The sequence below is a fragment of the Protopterus annectens genome, chromosome 17.part0, assembly GCF_019279795.1.
Source record: "Protopterus annectens isolate FY-2018-M chromosome 17.part0, PAN1.0, whole genome shotgun sequence".
Lineage (NCBI taxonomy): Eukaryota > Metazoa > Chordata > Ceratodontiformes > Protopteridae > Protopterus > Protopterus annectens.
The window spans coordinates 139369516-139391647 of record NC_056751.1 but is presented as its reverse complement, the minus strand read 5'-3'; the positions used below and the strand labels follow the sequence as shown (position 1 = coordinate 139391647).

At 41.9% G+C, this 22132-nt stretch overlaps 1 protein-coding gene across 1 annotated transcript in view; it reads right to left on the bottom strand.

The window, feature by feature from the left end:
• LOC122791413 (fatty acid amide hydrolase-like) overlaps positions 1-22132 on the bottom strand; it is a 1249544-nt gene that overhangs the window by 1097307 nt on the left and 130105 nt on the right. Inside the window, exon 4 of the mRNA XM_044059161.1 lies at positions 16944-17084. Within this exon, the coding sequence (XP_043915096.1) occupies positions 16944-17084 (141 nt within the window). The remainder of the gene's footprint in view (positions 1-16943; positions 17085-22132) is intronic.

Genomic DNA, 22132 nt, shown 5'->3' with positions numbered 1-22132 from the left:
AGAACTGGACCTTTAGAAAAGGGTAGGAGCAAATTACCTAGGAAAAATGGGAACTGTGGGAGCAATACATACATGGGAGGAATGAGGTTTAAAAGAAGGTAGGATTTGAATTAGCTATGAAATACGTTTGACTGAATGATTGGGCAGATTATAGGTGATGTATAATGTTTTCAACTAAAATTGCTTCGACGCAGTCTGATGTAAAATACTTGCAGCTGGGACTATGTCAATATTGTTTGTTTTCATTTTATGTATGATTGCCTATGTTATAAATGATAACTTAATAAAGGTTCTTCTGATTATAAAAAGTTTAATTGACAAAAAAAAAAACATTTGCTTAACAGCAATCTTCTGAATTCATGCATATTACCCAGGTAGTCCCTTATTTTCTCTTTAGCACTCTGTAGTTCTGCCTCACCTTGTTCTGCAATACTTTAGCCTTTGTCAGTTCCTCTAAATAATTTTTGTTACTTCTTAGCCATCTCTTTTTTCTTTTATTTCTACAGAATAACTCCAGAATAATTTCCACTACCCATTGCTGAAAGTTCTCTCTTTTTAACAGACAAGACAGGGAAGCGCCAGTGTCTCATTTTTCACTTCATTACCTTGTATTTTTATCTTAGTTATTATTGGTGTGTGATATGAAATAGTTATTGGATGCACACGAAAACTTTAATTTAAATGCACATGTTGATGTGTGACGTAATTTCTGTCTAGACTAACCTAGTTGCTGTACCTTAAGGAACAATACATAAATTCTCAAGTTCCTACTACTGAATTCACATCTTCCATACCAAATATGTTCAGAAATTTCTTTAAAAATCTACCCTCCTTTGCTATATTTTCCCTTCTATACCCCCAGACATCATCACTGTTGCAAATCAAATTCCAGTCCCCACTTAAAATATTCCCTGCTGAAAGCTGATTATTTATCCCAGAATTTTCTTAAGCTCCACTGTAGCAGTTTTAGGCGGAATGTAAATATATGCCAGCATAATCCTCCTCCCTTGCCAGTAGCCCCTTACTACCACAAATCTACCATTACCTTTTTCTTCGTCTTCCATTACTACTGGAGCTCCTCTATCAAATCATTTAAGTACTTCCCTTTTCTTTGTCCAAAATATTCTGCTGAATGAGCATCCTGAAATCCTTTCTATATCAAATTCACATGATCAGTTCACATGCATCTCCTGCGGCATAGCTATTTACATTCTGCATTTATTTATATAGTTCATTACTCTATCTTTTTTTGTATACACCTGAGATACCATTTATGTTCCAAGAGAACATGGAAAGTGCTGCCATTATGATAAAAAGTTATTGTTGCAATCTGTTATGTACAACAACTTTTTTTCAAAACAAATCTCTATTTTCATCTTTTGTGTTACATACATGCACTGTTTGGTAGGTTGAACTTTTATACAGTTGTTTCTTGTCATGTTCATTTGAACCTGTGTCGCATCTACAGGATTTTTTTTGTTTTAATGAAAACTCTTGAACAAAAAAAAAAAAACACACCCACAGAATACCCCCTTTCTTTATCTACTAACTGAATACAAATACTATGTAACTATGTACATCTTCAAATAATGAAGTTTAACCATCCTAATAGAACAACTGTCCCAGATTGACAGCTACATTTCCAGGTTTTAACTGACCTATCATTAAGGTTATGCATGCTGTGACACATGGCATGGCCTTTGCTTCTACTTAAACCAAGTACGATCTGTTTTTGTCTTATTCTAATTTTTCTCTCAGATGTAGAAAACAACTTGAATGCTTTCAGAATGCATTAACATTTTGCCTTAATAAAGCACTGCCCCCTCAGCTTATCTTCCTAGAAACACAAGAACGAGATATACAGTTGCCTTCAGCTACAAGTTTCTCATGTTACATTGTGAACATCTATTTGCTAAAAGGAAACTTTATTACATTTAGTCTTCTCTTATTTACTTACTTCTACTTAAAACGTATCAGATCAAGTCATAGGCCTTAACCCAGTCATTTCCCCATGTAAAAGTAAGAAAGACCACATTAACTTTACTTATATCATGACCTGTACGCCTTTCTACCCCATCCCCAACAACCTAAGATTACAGCTAATTATCTTAGACATGGTTTTGTCCAGGCTTTCTCCTCTTTTTTTTTTTTCATTGTAATGCCTACATTTCTTAAAAAGAAAAAAAAGAAAAAAATGGGCACCTGTTTACTTTAGTAGCCTTACAACACACAAACATAACTGAACATACTATACCATACACAATGGTGCAGTTTATGCCATAAAATGTTTCATAATACTGTTAAGAATAAAAATGTTTTACTTACAGTTATCTCTTTCCCCCTTCCATATATTTTAATGGTCTTCCAAACATTAATGACATGAAGTACAGCAAATGCTTTGGAGTCCCCTACAATTGCAACAAAGTAAAAAAAAAGTCATTTTTTTCTTATTCAGACATATTTCTTAAATGTGATTGATGCTTTGTAATCCAATATTTATTCATTAATTTCTGAGCTGCTGGTTTTCTTCCTGTTGCTTTCTATCTACCAACTCCAGTTTCTGGTTCAGTTCCAATATACTCCCAGTTCTTCTAGTCAATTCCTGTGCTTTTCTGCATCTCTCAAGTATTTTTCCTTGGAACACTAGAAAGTTTCACTGGCATAGTCTCTCTATGAGCTTTATTATCAGAAGAATAAAAAGCAGAGTTCCCCCTTCTTTTTAATAGTACACTTTTTGTTGCACAAACTTTTGTATTTCCTCATTATGTTCTGCATCAAAATCCTCCTGGAAAAATATTCTGAAGATAGCTGGATGCAAGAATGCAGCAACTTGAATCTAACACCTGCCTCTCGACATTCCTTGATTGCTGGAATAAATTTGCTCCTATTTTGCCTGGTGTACAGCGAGTAATCATTTTTTGTTTTACACAAACACTCTACTGTCTCCAACTTCTAGTACTTTGCCCTTTTGACACAGTTTTGTCAGAATCCGCTCTTTCTGGATTTGGCTGCTTTCTCATGGCCAGGTTTGAAACACACACAATGTGCCACTTCAATTAACAATTCATTTTGTGGAATACTAGCCCAGTTGTGTATTTGTGCTTTCATAAAATTAATATACTCTGTTCCTTCCAGTTTCTCTGGTACAGCAGAAAATATCAGGTTTTCCCTACATGCTCTGTCTCCTAATTCTCCCATTTTTAGAACACCCTCCTCTTGAGCAATCTCATACTCAGCCAGCCTTTTCTTCACTCCAATCTCTGATTGTTGATGTTTCATCAGCACATCTGAATATCTGTTTAAAGCTTCTTCTATTTTTTTCCAGACTTCTGTTTGTTATATACACTTTCCGTGCTTCATTTACTTTAATCATCTTTGAGCAAATTAGAAGTTATGTACTCACCATAATGTTCCATCTGAGTAGGTGACTTAATTTGGATGCAACCTGTGGGTATCCGATCCGACTTCGGATCCGAGCCGGCATTTCAAAAGCTTAGGATCCGAGCTCCTAGCTCCTCCCTCTACCCATAATCCCCTGCCAAGCCCTAACTGACCTCAGATTGAGTTTGCCTAGTGAATACTAGTATAAAAATACCTGAACACAGGAATAAACTCTTACTCTATATAGGTCAGGGGGATGGAGGGATGAGTTGCATCAAATGAAGTCACCTACTCAGATGGAACGTTATGGTGAGTACATAACTTCTAAATCTGAAGTAGGCAGACTTCATTTGTCTGCAACCTGTGGGACAGAGTCCCCAGCTACCTAAATCTTGGGCGGCCATCATGGAAGGATGTTCCGGAGCACCGCAGAGCCAAAGGATGCTCTCCCTCTGGAAACAACATCCACCTTATAATGAGAAATGAAGGTATGAGACGAGGCCCAAGTGGCTGCTGCACAAATATCATCCAATGGCACTCGGGACTTAAAAGCGGCTGAAGTGGAAACTGCCCTAGTAGAGTGAGCTGTAATCCTTTGAGGAGCAGGCCTACCTGAGGTGTCATAAGCCTGCAAAATACAATTAGCAAGCCATCTCGACAGTGTGACTTTGGAGACTGCTTTGCCCATAGCAAATTTAGCAAAGGAGACGAACAGTTGATCTGATTGTCTATGACCAGCCATTCTGTGAATGTAGAAGCGCAATTGTCTGTGAACATCTAAAGAATGCAGCTTATATTCTCCTTTGTTTTTATAGTTGGGGAAAAAAAAACAGGTAAGTTGATTGATTGGTTAATATTAGATTCCGAAGAAACTTTTGGAAGAAAAGAAGGATTGGTCCTGAGGAAGAGGTAAGGCGGTTTGACGCATAGAGCCTGGAGTTCCGACACTCTTCTGGCTGAGGTGATGGCTACCAAGAAGGCAGTCTTCCAGGAAAGATACTTTAGATCTACAGAAGCTGCAGGCTCAAAGGGAGGAGCAGTAAGGGCCTGTAGGACTAAAGATAGGTCCCAAGGTGGCACAGCTTCTTTGACCGGGGGCCTCAACAGAAAAACTCCTTTAAGAAAGGTCTTGCAAAGTTTTGCAGTCATGAGGGGAGCTGACTCATGACCCACATGATAATGGGAAATCGCTGCCATTTGTACCTTTACGGTGGAAGAACTGGCCCCCTGATGAAAGAGGTCTGTTAAGAAGTCCAGTACCGCAGACATAGGTGCAGAAAAAGGATCAATATTGTTCTGAATCACCCAAATAGAAAACCTTTTCCATTTGCTCCGGTAAACCTTCCTAGTGGAAGGTTTATGAGCCGCCACTAAAATGGCCTTGACTGGTGACGAGATACCAGGAGTCCTAATCAAGGATGGAAGTGGAGCAGCCAGGCTGCCAATCTCAAGGTGTGTAGATTCGGAATCGGGAGCCCTTGAGGATGGGAAATGAGATCCGGGATAGGATCTAGAATCCAAGGCGGATTCACTTTGTGAGACCATACATAAGGGAACCAAGGTTGACGAGGCCAGAACGGGGCAATGAGAATCATTCTGCTCCCCAAACTGTTGGCTTTCTGCAATAGCCTCTGCATTAGAGGTAGTGGAGGATAAGCATAAAGGAGACTGGGAGGCCAAGCATGCACCAGTGCGTCTCTCGGGGGTTCCCCAGGTGGGGGAAGCAGAGCGAAGAAACTGTCGCATTTGGCGTTTGAGTGAGAAGCAAAAAGATCGCAACAGGGTTGCCCCCAGACGGCAAAAATCTTCTTCGCTACTAGAGGATTGAGAGACCATTCGTGAGGAGAAAAAATGGTGCGACTGAGTTTGTCCGCAAGGATGTTGGACCTTCCCGGAATGTGCATTGCTACAAGAAAGCGTTTGGTGGAGATTGCCCATTCCCAGACTCTCATGGCCTCTCGACAATGGGGATAGGACCTGGTTCCCCCCTGCTTGTTGATGTACCAGACTACAGACATGTTGTCTGTCTGAATCGCAATAGTCCCCGCAGGGAGAAGGCTGTGAAGTGCTTGCAACGCTAAGAGCACCGCCCTCATCTCCAGGACATTTATATGCAACGAGGTCTCTGAACTGTTCCACGTGCCTTGGACAATCTTGCCCGCAGAATGCCCCCCCCACCCGAGGCGAGAAGCGTCCGTGGTCACAGTGGCTAGGGGGAAGGTTGCACAAAAGGGTCTCCCTGTTAGGAGTTCCGCCGAATGAAGCCACCAAAACAGGGAGTCCCTGCATGCTTTGCTGATAGCTATCGGGCTTGTTGAGAGAAGAGTACAGCGGAGACCACTGGACCTGTAGGGTCCATTGAAGGACCCGCATGTGTAAGCGAGCATGGAGAAGTGGAATAGCTGCTGCCATTGAACCCAGGGCCCTCAGGACCGAAGCCGCCATCGGAAACGGTTGCAGGACGGCTGTGATATGACACCTCAGGCTGGACAGTCGATCTGGAGTGAGGAAGGCCCGCATTGATTTTGTGTCCAACCTTCCTCCTATGAAATCTATAAGTTGCATGGGATGCAGTAAGGATTTTTCCATGTTTATGGTGATGCCCAGCCGCGGGGCTAGAAGGAGGAAATAGTTCCTGGCTGAGCACAGTAGATGCCTTGATGATGCTGTGAGGAGCCAGTCGTCCAGGTATGGAAAGACCTGTATTCCCTGGAGTCTCAGGTGGGCCGCTACCACTGCTAGTACCTTGGTGAACACCCTGGGGGCAGAGGTGAGACCAAAGGGAAGGACCCTGAACTGGTAGTGGCTGGCTCCCAGCCGGAAGCGAAGGAACCTCCTGGACCGTCTGTCCATCTGAATGTGGTAGTACGCGTCCTTGAGGTCGATAGAGCACATCCAATCGTTTTCCCGCAAAAGGGGGAAAATAGATTGTAGAGTGACCATCCGGAATTTTTGCTTGGTTACAGACAGGTTCAGCAGGGAAAGGTCTAAGATCGGTCTTAAGTCCCCCGTTTTCTTTGGCACCAAAAAGAACCTGGAGTAAAACCCTGATCCGGTCTGATCTCGGGGGACGCGCTGGATGGCTCTTTTTTCTAACAGCTGCTCGATTTCGACAGCTGCTGCCTCCCTTTGGTCGGGTGGTACATCGGGGAGGCTTCGGGATCTGGGGATTTTGCTCAGGGGAATGGCATAACCTCTGGATATCACACGAAGCACCCAACGATCTGATGTGATTGACTCCCAAGATGTCAGGTGCTTCGAAAAATGCCCCCCGACTGCCTCCAAAGATGGACAGTCGGGCAACCCTTCAGGGCTGTTGCGTGGGTCTGTCAGAGAAAGGTTCTCTGGACCCAACGTTCCTAGGAGCCCGTCTGCCTCTAGGGCGGCGACCTCCCTGTCCTCCTCTGCCACGGAAGGACTGGTTGTCCGGAGCAGGTTGGGGTTGCTGCGACTTCAGGAACCACATCTTCTTCTGTCCCTTTTGGTTCTTCGAGAAGGACCTCTGGGGAGCTGAGAAGCGGACTCCGACGGCAGACAGCGTCTTCCCGTCCTTCTCGCTCTGGACTAACATTTCGCGAACAGTTTTGCCAAATAGGGCAGAACCATCAAAGGGGGCATTTGCGAAGGTCGCTTTGAAAGGCTCTGCAAAATCACAGTGATGGAGCCAGGCCTGACTCCTCATGACGAGGCCCGCTCCACTAGCTCTAGCGGCTCCCTCAGTTGCATGAGAAAGTAGCTGCATAGAAGTATTAGAAACTGATCTGAGAGTGGCCATACGGGTGGAGTACACGTGCTTGTCCTCCGCCGACATGGACTCTGGGGGAGATGCCGCGTACTCTTTAATCAGGTTCCGTTGCATCCTGATGACATGTGCCATGTAGTTCAGCGCTCTCAAAGAGAAGGTTGCTGAACTAAAAACTCGCTTCCCAATGCGATCCATCGAGCTGGACTCCTTGCTTGGAGGATGCATAGAGGGACTTTCCTGGGCTAATTCCCTCTTTGTGGCTGCGGCCATCATCATTGCATCTACTGGGGGGCCTTTGGCTCCAATGAGTGCGGTCCACCGGTGGGCTCAGGATTCGATCCGGGCGCTTGGGGACAGGCTCAACAGTGTCCGGATCCTTCCATGCTCTGGTGGAAATAAGGTCCACCAGAGGATCGGCAGGAGGGGACACCCAAGAGGTAGATGGGCCCGCCTCGAATGCCTCCAAGAACACAGACTCGTCTGAGGAGGCCTTGGGGGCAGACCACCCCCCCCCCCTGATTCTAAGCATCTCCATAATGTCTCCAAAGGAGACATCCTCCGGGGGTGACCTTGGGGAGCCCTCTCCTTCATCCAAGTCTGTCTTCGGTAATGGACTCAGGGGAGTCCACGTGTCTCCTTTTACACTTACGCTTCCGAGGCACTTCCTCGGGGGGGAGTGTCCGAGGAGTCCTCTTCAGCTGCCAGATGTTCCAAAGGAACTACTTGGGACATCGAAGCGGGCTGTCCCTGGGACCGGCTGATGGGAGCCTGGCCCAGCTGTAAGGGAGTGTGGGGTGGAGCCGCGGCAGGGACCGGGGGTGCGGTAGTCCTCAACAGTGCCCTTTCCACTACGTCGAAGGCTGAGGGAGAGCCGGTCTCTCTGAGACGGGTTGGTGAAGGAGCCAAGGGGGTGAAAAATGGGGTCGAAGCCCCTCCCGGTTGGGGGGGGGCTAAGAGCACTCCCATTTGCATCTGGGCCTGGATGAAACGCCTCATCATCCGGTCCATGTCTGCTTCTGACATTGAGAACGTGGATCTAGATGAGGCCACAGAAGCGGACCTAGAGAGCCGCCTCGGGGACCTCACTGAAGGGCTAGTTTCCTCCTCCTCGGGTCCGGAAGAGAACCGAGGGGAATGGAGCCGGGGAGGAGGAGATCTAGAAGACACAAGACAGGCCCGCTTAGACGGAGGGGCCGAGCTTGAAGTCTCGGCCCGCCGTTTGTGGTGCCTCTCCTTGTGTCTCTCCTTCTGTCTCTCTTTCTCCCTGGTGGTCTCCCTCTCCTCCGGCTTCTTGGTGGGAGGCTGAGTCCCTGCCGGGGGAGGGGAGACCGCAGCACCCAAAGAAGGCTGCTGGCTAGCAGGGGCAGAGGCCGAAGCCGCATCTGGAGGGAGAAGTCCCGCCAGAACAAGCTTCGACCTCCGTTCCCTTAAAGCTCGGGGGTTGAACCCTGCACATATGGTACAACCAGAAGACAGGTGTTCAACCCCCAAGCATTTAACGCACCGAGTGTGGCCATCAGCTGGGGACAGCTTGTGACCACACTCGGTACATTTTGAAAAAACTGCCTTATGGGCTTCTGCCATACTAAGCCCTAACAGGCCTAACACACACAGCTAACAAACACACAAAACTACGCAAACCCGAAGAAAAAAATTATTAAAGTAAAGAGAGGAAAGCCTAACACACACACACGCGAACTAAATAAAGAGTAAAATGTTAGTTTTTTTGTCAAAAAACTTATCTGAACAATTTAACTGCCAGGAGCTTGAGGAGTCCGTTGCTACATGAAACGCGGCAAACGAAATCTTAGGTCAGTTAGGGCTTGGCAGGGGATTATGGGTAGAGGGAGGAGCTAGGAGCTCGGATCCTAAGCTTTTGAAATGCCGGCTCGGATCCGAAGTCGGATCCGATACCCACAGGTTGCAGACAAATGAAGTCTGCCTACTTCAGATCTTGACTTATCTTTTTCCTCTAGATTACTGGAATTCATGTCTTACACAAAAGCTGGAGCTTGAACTGTTTTTTCCTGAAACAGTTGCAGGATTCTTCCAAGCCAGTGTCTTTTCCTCACCTCCTGTGTTTGATTTTCTTTAAGGTTCTCTAAATTTCTTCCTTACTACCATCCAGGCAGTGCACTTACTAGCCAGTAACTGGAATTTCTCCAATACGACAAATTCATTGGCTCTCTTTTCTGAGTTTCTGTTTTCACAATGGGAGAAATAAAATTAAGCTGTTACTCAGTGTGCATCCACCTTAGAAATTTCTTTCCATGAGGTCCTTAAACACTTATCTTACTTTCCATCCTCTTTTCTTTAAAAAGTGTGTATTAATTTGCTTCAGTCATTCTGTAAACAGAATTTAGTACATACAAGTCATGCAACACTGTTGATGTTCATCATATTGATCACCACTGTAGTAGCCTTAGCTGTATGGGATTATATCCTGCAAAGGATATAACAGCCAGCCATCTTACAAAACTTCAGGGCACTTTCCATGTTCGCAAAACTATAAGCAACTTAAGTTGAACAGATTAAAATACAAGTCTGAGTGCCAAGCCATTCAGATCTTTACTACACACACAGAGTATGCTCAAACAAACCAAGGGTGTAGCTATGGGGGCAGCATGTGCCCCCAACTATGCAAATATGGTAATGTTGGACTGGGAGGAGAATACCATATTTAACAGTGAGTTTTTTGGTAATATAAAATATTACTCACGATTTTTAGATGATATATATATCATATGGGAGGGTGATCAGCGTACTTTTAATAACTTTTTGGAATATTCGAACCAAAGTAGTGACTTCTTGAAGTTTACTTCTACGAGTAGTAAAACAGGGGTGGCTTATTTGGACACAGTGGTTACAAGAAAGGACAATATTTTCAAGTCGAATATATATAGAAAAGAGACCTTTACCAATTCGTATATTGATTATGACAGCAATCATCCAATGAAGTCCAAGAGAAACATTTACAAGGGACAATGTATCAGGGCAGTTAGGATGACCTCAAATTACCAAGATATGTTAGATGAAGTGCAATATATAACGTCATTATTTAGTGAAAGAGGATATAATAAAGATATGATGAAGAAAGTGAGCTCATATGTGATAGAGCAATGGGGAAAGAAATATGTGCCATTGCTAGGAATGAAATACAACATTGTTCCGGACAGTGACAATGTTAAGAACAGCAGTACAAATATTAAGCCATTTAGTAGAGCTTGCATTATAGAATACGGTCCGTTTAGTAATCAGATTAAAGATATGAGCAAATATTGGCATACATTATTAACTAATGAAGAAATGTCAGAGATATTAGGTCCTAGACCGACATTTGTTTACAAGATGGGTCAAAATTTGAAAAGGATGTTAGAGACAGGTTACAAAAGAAGGAAGACAGTAAATTCTACACATACAAACAAATGTGGCACATGCCACCAATGTAGCCTGATCAATGACGAAACAGAGATAATTTAAAAAAATTATAATAGGACGAAAGTATTTTTTAAACGGGGAAGTTGCAGTACGAAAATGTTAGTTTATTTAGCCAAATGCATGGTCTGTCCTTCATTCTATATAGGTAAAATAGAGCAAAATTTCAGGAAAATAATTTATTCTCACCTATATAGCATAAGGAATAAAGACTATAAAAATGCTTTGGCTAAACATATTATTAGCAAAGGAGACAACCATCATTTTAAGCTTGCTATATTAGAAACTGTAGCAAGCAATCCGAGGGGTGGAAACATTAAGAGTATGTTGGCATACAAAGAGACCTGTTGGCAGACACTGACGGATGCCACGTCACCACCAGGATTAAATGACTATATATCAGTCAAATTATTAGAGATTATGAATTGATGGAAGTTGTAAATTTTATTACATACAAACAGTATTTATTGTTGATAACATTTTTATATTTTTATTTTGGTGTATGTACTGTTTTGTTATGTTGGTAAAATAGTTTTTTTTTAAAAACGATAGGTATTTGATAGTAGCATACAGCTTTAAGAATTTGAATGGGAATTTGGCGCCAAATAGATGTATTTAAATTAGTAGGAATTACAATTTGAATGTACTGAGGAAGCTCACGGTTTAGTGAGTGAAAGCGCTTTACTTTATGGAATAAAACAGATTTTATGACTCCTTTACCAGTTTTTTTGCCAGTGGTCTTATGGAACACATCATTTATTCGTGAGGTTATTGGCGTATTGTAGCGTTCTGGACTTCGCCGTTTGGACAATACAGGTTTTGAAGATCGACAGTTGGCGTGTGCCGTTTCTCTGCTGGGCAGATATGTTCCCTTCAGAGAAAAAAAAACTTTGAATCGATTAGTTTTATTATTAATGCTTTCCTCTTCAAGAAAGTTATTTTAAAGTTAGGAGTTTGTGTTTTGATGGACTATCATGAGACTGTATTGTACTTTTAAACAAGACTACTCTTTTTCCTGTCAGTTTAAAAGTTGTTTAAAGATTTAAAAAAACATGTTTTCCTGTAGATAAATTGTTTATTTTACTTTTTACTTTATTTACTGTGTTTTGTGTGGAAAAAGTGATTTTTAAAGACATGTAAATCTTACAGTCTTTTGCCGTCTGTTTTTCCAAGGAATGATAGATTAGTCGTGTAAACTCTTACCATGACAATAGCTGTCCTCTTCTCTGTTGCAGTATTCTTTACATGAGGGAATTGTCTGCCTCAACGACCCATCAGCCAGCATACAAAAGACTTTTACTACTTAGAGGTGGGTGGTATATCACACGTAGGCTGCTGTCAGATGTAGGCCATAAAAGTGATGTACACACACACCGTCAGAACTGAGTGCCTCAGAAGAAAAGTCCATCTAAGGAAAGTATGTAGACTAGGTACATCGAAGGAAGAGTCCAACTACAAAAATGTGGTGAAGAAGCCAGGCAGAAGTATAAAAACACACACTTTAATTGGTAAGGGCTTTCACATCAGACAGGATAGGGTCGTTTCTCTTTTTTGTACATTTTATGTGAATCGGATATTGTTTCAAATGTGTTCATAATTATTTCAAATATTTTTATCAATATGTCGCAGTTTCAGATGCTTTGATAAGAAATTTGTTTTGAGAGTTCCGAGTGCTTTGTTTTATATTTGTAGCAAAAGAAATCATTTAAGCCAGTTTTAGTACCTGGAATTTGTTTCTGATCTGTTTTGCAAGTCATTTGAGCAGTAGGGAATGATCCACTCCTTCATATTCCTCCAACTTTAACCTGTTGCCTCATGGCTGTAACTCTGGATCCCATTAGGACACATTATCACTCTTCTTAGGTTCATAGGTAGGTACTAGGCTACTGGCCTTGGGGCCTATACAAGCCTAGCCAAAAAGGTTCCCTGGCTTTTGCCACTCAAGAAAATTATTTTCCTGTCCCTCTCTGTCAAGCAGTGCCACAGAAGTGATCCCCAGGGTGAATTCTCTATTTCCTATCCAGTCGTCAAGGTTTTTCTTAAAGAGGGCCAATGAGGAGCTTTGATTGACATGAATGGGTAGTTTGTTCCAGAGTATGGGAAGTCTCTGGGACAGGCATCGATCCCTCCACCATGTTCTGTTTACTGTGGTGACAAGGTTTAGGTCCCTGCAGCATGTGGTTTGGAGAGACTGAGATTTCTTTAAGTGTAGCATGTCCAACAGCTCTGAGTTTGACATAGCTTTGTATGTTAGGCAGAAATCACCTCTGAGTAGGCAACATGTGATGGAGTAGAGCTGGAGTTTTTTGAGACGGTCTGCATATGGCATCTGTTTTAGGTCAGTAATCCTCAGTTAGTTATTTCTGTGGCCTTTCCAATTGTTGTAGGTGTCTGTGAGATACAAGCCAAATGAGGCATTGTACTCTATAATGGATCTGATGAGGGATGAGTACAGAGACGAACAATGACCTCCTTTTTTCTAGAGGAGAACCCTTTTGTGATGAGGTGTGCCACGTAGAAGGATTTCCTGACTACTGTGGCAATGTGGTTATCAAAGGAGAGACTACTGTCCACCTGTGTCCCAAGGTCTCTATCACACTTTCAGTGTTTAGTGAGCTACCACCTATGTGGTAGTTCATAGGTACCGAGTTTTTCCCAAAGGGGATGACAATGCACTTCTTGGCAATGAGCTTGAGGCCATAACTTTGACATCAAGCATCTGTCTCTGTGAGGCCCTTTTGTAGAAAGTCTACATCATTAGGTGATTATGGCTCCCAGTTTGCAGTCATCTGCAAACTTTGTTAGCCAAAGGCCCACTGTGTTGGCCTGCACTTCAGAGAAGTAGATGCTGAACAGGAGAGGACTCAGGACCGAACTCTGTGGTACTCCACTCGTAGGACCGAACTCTGTGGTACTCCATTCGTCACTGGTCTGAAGTCGGATTTGGAGTCAGCTACTTTTACTGTGTGGGTTCTGTCAGTGAGCCAGTTGGTCATCCATCTTGTGACATAGGGATTTATGCCCAGTTTAGTGTCTTTCTTTTGGGCATTAAAGTGACATTGAGGCTTGTGTGTTCATTTAAGTAGTTTACTGTATACAAATACATCAGGATGGATAGCAGGAACATTAAACATAAACAAACTTATCTAACCTAACTAAATAACTACATACTTGCATGGTATCACTCTGGCTAGTCACTCAAAAATGGCACTCTTGCTTCCACATGCTCAGTACTTATATGCACTACTGACTCACTGGAAAGCCTCTTAAAGGTATATCTCACACACTGACCTACACCACACACCTCTAAGTAGTAAAAGTCTTTTGTATACTGGTTGACATTGGATCGCTGAGGCAGGCAACTTCCTCATGTAAAGAATACTGCAACAGAGGAATAGAACGCATTATTTTTGGCTTGACCATGGAAGAAACAGTTAGTCCCATAGTCACTACTACTTCCAGCCACAAAATGTAAAAGTTAAGCAAATGGCTTTTGCCACCACAGCAGTTAGCAATTTGCCTCAGCCAGAGGTGGGCGACTCTGCTGTATCCATTTGTTGCACCTCAGATCACTCACATTTTACCCCGGATCTCTCTAGCATAGCACCTACAACCACTACGGATCAAGGATTAGCCACATCCTCTGTAGCTGTTGGGTTCCCCTCAACGGCCAAGGGACAGCAACCCTTGTTGGTCTTGGGACAGAGAACAGGGAAGGCATCTCTGTTTTGTCAGAATACTGCGCTCAACCCTGGGGAAGCTGCTGCTGCCATTTTTTTTCTAACAAAAGGAAACAGAAAAGTATACATGTATCTACTCCTCCTTAAATTTCCTCATAAGTATTTCACTGAGTCTGGCTCAGGGTTTTTTTCAGGCTTTTCATCCTTATTTACTGCTTTATGGTAAAAGAAAGAATAATACCTCTTTTCCTGAAAAGATTCAAGATTCTGAATTTGGACAGGAAGATGAAGGGACAGATACAGGTCTTTTCCTCAGTTTTCTGATTCAAGCTCAGAGGACAGCTGTTTCTGATGATCCCTTTGGGGTTCCTCTCTCTCTGAAACTTTTCCAGAATGTGTCAGTGTTTTTAGTGTGAGTACACTGAGGTTTCTCAGTCCCCCAGAAAATTTTATGAGCCAAGACAGAAGGAATTTCTTGAACCTTAAACAATTCCTCTAATTCTGTCAGCTTTGGAGGATGTGTGTGTGTCTGCCTGTAATTTTCCTGATAGTCACCCTGCTGCTCTAAAAAGGTACATGGAATGTATAAAGTTCAGCAGTCTTTTACACTCATCAGAAACCTGACCCAGCAGCTATGGTTTTAGTTAATCCTACTGCTGCCAAATAGTCAACTCCCATCCTACTCCATCTGATAACAATGGGAAGATTATCGATGGGTATAGGAAAATAGTTTATGCTATTGCCACTTTGATTTTCAGAATTTTGAACTGTCAAGCTCACATGTTAACGTCTATTCTGACTAATTGTGAAAGTATGAGGAATGTTTGGTCTGCAGTTTCGTCTTGTATGGAAAAATCTGCTTTAAATTATTTTGTTTATTCTACTGCATTAGTCACAGCTCTCTATTTACAATGTGTGCATGACTCGGCTGACAATTCTTTCAGGACTATGGCCTCTGGTACTGTTTTGATCAAGTCTGCCTGGCTGCATTCTCAGAACTCCCAAGAGGATGTGAATAATGAAATTTAAATTTTTCTTTTGGATAGTGCTTCACTTTTTGGTTTCTTTGCTGCTGATCAATAAGTGTGATGAAAGGAGTAAATTAAGTTAGGGAATCTGAAAAAAAATTCTGCCCTCCTTTTTCAAGTTTTAGCTTCTCTAACCCCTTATCCAATTCTGGCATAAAAGCAAGGCTGTTCCAAAACCAATTCAGGAACCCTCCTCCAATCCAAGGACAGTCCAATTACTCACTTTGACTATTTGAGGGATTGTTTTCCTTCCTCCAAATCTGGCAGTACTTTTTCTCCTCCAGAAAGTCTGAAACACCACTTGTCTCTTTGGCAACAGATAGTTTCACACAACCGGGTTCTAAAGATCACTAATCGAGGGTAAAGATGGCAGTGAGAGGATATCCCTCCTTGCCAGGGAGTTATTCCTCATCCTACAGACCAGACATTTATTTCCACCTGCGATTTGTTACATGCTGTTCCAGGGAGTGATACAACCAGCTCCTCCTTCCCAAGTTGGGAAAGGTATTTGTTCAAGGATATTTTTAGGACCAAAGAAAGAAGATGATTGGAGATCAGTTCTGGATCTTTCTTCTTAGACCTTTTTTCAGACAGTGCCTAACTTCTAAATTAATTAATTTCACAATCTGTTACCTCTTCTTTCTCATTCAAGTATCCTGGTAACACTGCATCTAAAAGATGCTTATCATCACATTCCTTTTCATCCAGACTTCAGGTGTTTAAGGTTTGTGTGTCTGGTTCACTATCAGTTCTCTGCTTCACCCTAGACTATCCACTACACTAAGGGCGTTCTCCAAGTGGCTAGCTCCACTTGTAGCTCGTTGCAATCTACAGGGCATCAATTTTTTTCCCATATTTAGATGACTTGTATATCTTTGCAGAGTCTTTTTGAAAGTGGCAGGACTCTGTCACTTGGGTGAGAGATCTCTGAGAATCCCAGCTTCTGTAAGAGAACATTCAAAAGTCCTTTTTGACTCTTTTTGCAGAGAATTGTGTTTTTCAGGTGTCAGCTGGACACCTCAGTTGAAAGAGCTTTTCTTCCACAGTAAAACATAGATCTATATCGATTTCTAAGGTTTTCCACTCAGACTTTGGTCGCTGCAAGGGAATACCTCAGGATTATGGGTCTCGTGTGTTGTATTATTTTGTTTTGTTTATTGCTCGGGTGAATTATACTTCTTTCTATTAAATGTAAGTTTTCCAAACATCTCACTATTTCTCTAGGCCTACCAAATCTTTCTTGCCCCTTTCAAATCTCCCCTTTAGTATCAACTCTTCTGTAAATCTCTGTATCATCTGAAAAAAAATACACATTTTCATTTCATTGCATGATGCAACCTTTCAGTATCCCACTAGAAAAGTTTTTTCAGAACGAACTTCCTTTATACATCCTTCACATACAGTAACTAGATCAGTATTTTATTCAAGTTCCCAACCCAAGACTTATTATTTTAAAATAATAAATTCTCAGGACTTCCTTCTAAATGCACAAAGCCATTCTGACCAGAAAGTTTTGTCTCAAACATAGTCCTCAGTTGTAGAATGTAGTAAACACAATTTCTCACAATGCATTTTGCAGACAGCAATTTAATCAAAACTGTGACTTATTACGTTAACTGCATGGCACAAAAACAAATTGCTATTACAGTAGAAAGTATACCAGTTGGCACATACCGCTTTTGCAACACATCTTTGAGAATGTTGGTACTGCTTTCAGTCTTGTGCTCATTTTTACAGCTATCAGGAGAAACAATAGGAAAAAATGTAGGGTCTTCTTCAATAATAAGACGACGTATTAGGTCAAATTTGTTAGCCCTGTAACAGAAAGAGAAAAGTTAAGTTAAAACATTAGAATGGTACATTTCTGTAAAAACACTGATGAAAATGTAATTTCTGACTGCAATCATTTCAAACGCCCACTTAGCAACCACTACTACAAGTATAAAATGGCAAAGTCAGCTGAAAGAACAGACTTGCTATGACTCGATGCATCTTTCACAGCAAATCAAGTGTACATCAATGCCTAAACAAGTGTAGAACTGCAGAGCACACAGATACTAGGGAGGGCATATGCTGAACTCTTCTCAGCTTCTTATACCTAATCAGCCTCAAGACCTTTATAAAATATTTAGAAGACTACATTTAAAATAAAGTAAAGTGCAAATGCCTTACGAGTCGTGCAGTCAAGCAGTTACCAAGTTTGGGCAGGAAGTTGCACAGCAACATAACTTAAGTATACAACCCAGATAGTTTTGATTATTCATACATCTCTATGCTTTTTGAGTGACAAGTGTTGCAAAAGTTTTTCATGACCAAAAAAAATGAAAGTTGTATACTTAGCAGAACAGTGAATCATTATGTCAATCTACTTCAAAACTGAAGGATTGATCAAGACAGGTGGCACCAACTTATATTGTTCTGATGAGGTTTTTAATCGAGTTAATGAGAAACATGAATGGCATTAATTGATTGGGTGCCGTGGATCATGTGATAGTAGACACGGTCTTTTAAAACGAGTTTGTGCAATATGCTTTGTTTGTTCTGATGCAGTCCTGATGCTTTTAGGGAATGAAACTGCTTAATAACAAGTCAATAAAGTGGTTTGTTGTGGTAGCATTCTTTTATTTATATACTGCATTCTATCTCCACATTATAAGACTTGGCATTATGAATCCCAATGTTTTGAAATGTTATCCTCTAGAATCCATATCTTGTAGTTGTATCACTGGGGTCTCATCACAGGATTCCCTTTTGGTGGCTGTTGCTGATACTACAATCAAATCAGCAGGTGGGGCTTTACTCCAGTTAAATGCCCCTTTGAGAGGCTGGAGGATCTTGCTTGGTTTTCTCAAGATGGGCAGAGCCATACTGGGTTCTCACCAAACCCTTTTCAAGAGCAGGTCTATCATTCTGTCAGGTGAAGGGACCACCCAAGACACTGGTATGGTTGTTCAGAAGTAACTTTTCATTCTCACAAGGGGAGTGGGTAAATGGGCAAAGATCCCATCTTTTCAATTTTAGAACTTCTCCAAATCTGAGGTCTTCTGCTGTGGACTGTGGGGAATCCTTCCCCTCATCAAGATCTCTATTTGAGGTGTCAGACTCTTTTGGAGAGTCAAGGTGTTCCGGCACCTTCTCTTCCTTGCACCTCCAGGAGTGGACTCATCTGAGTGATCAGATGAGTAATCTCCTGAAGGATGGACTGTACTATGGCCTTTTGGACCTGAGTATGACAGGTGTGGATGGTAGGGCTAAGGCTCCAAACTGAAACATGCCACAGGTGAAAGCAGATGTAGAGGGTGCATCTTCTCTTGCTATGTGCATCAGTGGCTGCCTTGTAATCATCTCCAAAAATACAGCACCTACACCAAAAAAGTGACTGGAACCAAAGTAGTTGGTGAAGTGACCGAAGCCAATTGAAAAATAATTGATACTAGAATGTGGCTCTGTTACTTGACCCCAAAGCTGCATCTTCTGCCAAGGATGTCTTTGGCACTAAAGCCTTGAATCCTGATGACATAAATGCTGAGAAAGGTGCAATAGGAGGTTGGTGCTGAACATGGCAGTGAGATGAAAGTCTCAACTCTATTGTGCCTAGTGATTCTCGACACCACAGGGATGTGAGTCGATGCCATATGTACCAAGAATGTCAGTGCTGACAAAGGCATCATCAGCTCCAAAGCGGAAAACACCAGAAACTCTCTTAGCTCCAAAGCTCTCAGTGCTACAAAAATGGCTCTGGAAAGGATCATAAGATGTGGTGGGTAAGGGTCCTAATCTAACTACCCTAGATCCATAAGGAGTTCAAGAGGACAGCCATCTCAATTTGTGCTTTGACTAGAGCCCTCATCATCCAATTTCAATCCATACACAATGAAGAGTTGTGAACACACCTTGTTAATCGCATAGAAATTAAGGGATATCCATATCCCTACGTACTAATTATTTCAACTTCTCTTCTCCATTTCTTAAGAATGAAGAAGGTCTTTCAGTATTATATTTTCACTCCTGCAAAGTCGTGGAGCCAAAGTTACTGCAGATTTTGCAATCTGCCTTGAGATTATTCAGTCCCAAACATAAAATCTGTGCATGTCCTGAGGTGAGATTATTTTTATTTTATTTCCAGTTTGATTACTGGGAAGTCCACTGGGTCCAGAAGACCTATTTTGAGTGGAGGCCCACGGACAAAAGCTCCAAGATAAAGAAATGCAAAAAAGAAAGAATATACAAAAAGAAGCAAATACAAATAAAGTAGTAATATACAAGAAACATTGTATAGTAATAGGTTACAATTATGTACATTCAGTGTCATGCATATTCAGCAGGAAATCAATTGTATAGATTACAGTTTATGTACATTCAGTGTTAGGCATATTCAGCAGGAACAGATGTGAATTATTAATGAATTTTACAATAAGTTTTCATTTGAGCAAGCCACTTGTGGTTGGGGAAAACACCTTAATATACATGCATATTAGTAATAGTGATAACACTTTACTTGTGCTCATGTAAAATAAGAAGATATTTACAATGGGTAGGATTCAGGAAACCTCCGTGTAAGAGTTAATATGTCTTACACGGAGGCTGCAGTTAAACGGTGTGACGTCAGCATGCCATGCATATTCATGAGGACATGCTGAATCACACCCTAGGCTAACACGGTCTGTGTAGGAAAGTAGGGGGCATCTCCGAATGCCGAGTTCTGCAAAGGGACACGCCCCCGGAAGAGTCAGAGTCCTGAAAGTAAACAGCCACGAGCGAGTCTGCAGAAATGTCAACGAACACAACACTACACATGCCCCCAAAGTCTATATAGCCAACTGTAATGTAAAACGTAAAAATAACAGTTTAAATTTTTTTTTTTATAATTTCCAAAATGTTTGCCCACGTGTGCGCTCATTTGCGTGGGTGTGCCCTTCGCTCAGCCACAGTTAGCAGTCAGTGTAAAGCATACAAGATCTAAATATGCAAATCAAACCAAGTAGCAATAGCTTAGCGGTAGAGATGTTGGCCAAAGAGGAGGTAATCACGGTTCCAGCCCCCACAACGTCATTATTCATTTTTAGTAAAATAAAGTATGAAACAATCCCCTGACACATATATATAAGTATAATTTAAGTAAAATGTAAGGAAATGGCCCATATTTTTGAGAACAAAAGTGACATAATAAAAATAAAAAAAGGATCAAAATTGCCCATAGCTCAGCAAGGCTTTAACGAACTGAATATGGGTGCCCGTAGGTGAGCAGCGCTTTAACAGGCTTAATATGAATGCCCGCAGGTGAACAGCGCTTTAACAGGTGTAATATGAGTCTCCGTAGTTGAGCGGCACTTTAACACGCTGAAAATGACTGCCCGTAGTTAAGCAGCGCTACACCAGCCTAATATGGTTGCTCATGGCTGAATAACGCATTACTCAGCGTAAGCCGTTTGCGCGGAGCTGCGCAGCGTGCCAACTGGCTTACCAACGGGCAACATTGAGCAAGCTGTATCAAAATCACCCTTACACAGAAACACCTCCTAGCCTGTCTAGACAGTAGTAAAATAAAATAAAAAGCAATTCCCAGGCTCAAACCCAGGATACTGTGCACCATAGTCAAAGTACTGAACCACTAAGCCATGACAGTTGTACTGAGAAATACAGTATTAGCAATTATATAGGAATGAATGGAAATAGAAGCATGACAAAGTAGGTTTTTTTAAGCTGATAAATATCCAAAATGGCCAATCACAGATAAGTGCGGGAAAACCGGCATATATAAGCCCCATAGGCGGGAATACACAGCATAACTGATTGTGGTACCCATTTGCAGTCAGTATGGCAGGTGCAGGAGAGGGAAGTCGCTTTCGAGCACAGAGGTGGGGTGTTGAGGAGTCTAAATATATGGTTTGGCTCCTAGTCCACAATCATGAGGCTGAACTCATGCAGGGCCAGGTCCACTGGGGTGCATACAAGGCAGAGGCATGGACCCATTTGGCACATGATCTCACCAATGCCACAGGTATACCAAGGACTGGTAAGCAGGTCCATCACCACCATGCGGACTTGAAGAGACGAAAGCAGGACCAACTGAACCGTTGGATCCAGGAGGCCCGGCAAAGTCCCAACGCCCCACTACTGAGTAAGTATCCATGTAATTAAGTATGTAAGAAATTATCCTAGCCTATATTATGTAGATGTATGTTCCAATATTACCTTATTTATATCACAGCTGTAGGTGTTCGTACTATGAATCAGCGAGCCTATGCTGATAGGCTGGTGAGGTTGCGCCACCAGGCAGGTTAGTAATTATTTTGCTGGAATTGTTATAGAATATAAGTGAGACAGATTGTAAAAGAGTTCAGTGTTGTTACATATTAATAAAGTTCAAATAAGCCTAGAAGAAAGATTCTGCTAGTACTGTAAGATTAGATAAGTGATGCAGCCTGTAATCCAGAAATAAACATTAAACAAGTCTGAAATACAGACAGTTTCCACCTGTATTTTAAATATCAGATAACTGCTTCAGCCTAAAAAGGAGTGGTAATCAATCTACAAAGGATAGACATGTGTCAAATGCATCCCCTTTTAAAATCTGCCATATGAAATAAGTGAGTCAGTTGGAAAGGATTGTCGTAACCCAGTCTGGAATAAAGTTATACTGCAGTCAGTACCTAATGAAATGAATGAGACAGCCACAACTAGAGAGTGAAATGGGTGTAATAAAGTACTGAACCTGGAATGTGTGTGTCCCACAATTTGGATATGTTGCTGTACCCTTGCATTAGAGAGATAGTATGGTTGTATGAAATAGTGAACATCCACAGTTGTCTAGAGCCATATAAATCAAATGTAGCAGGATGCTGTACCTGCAAATGAACAGA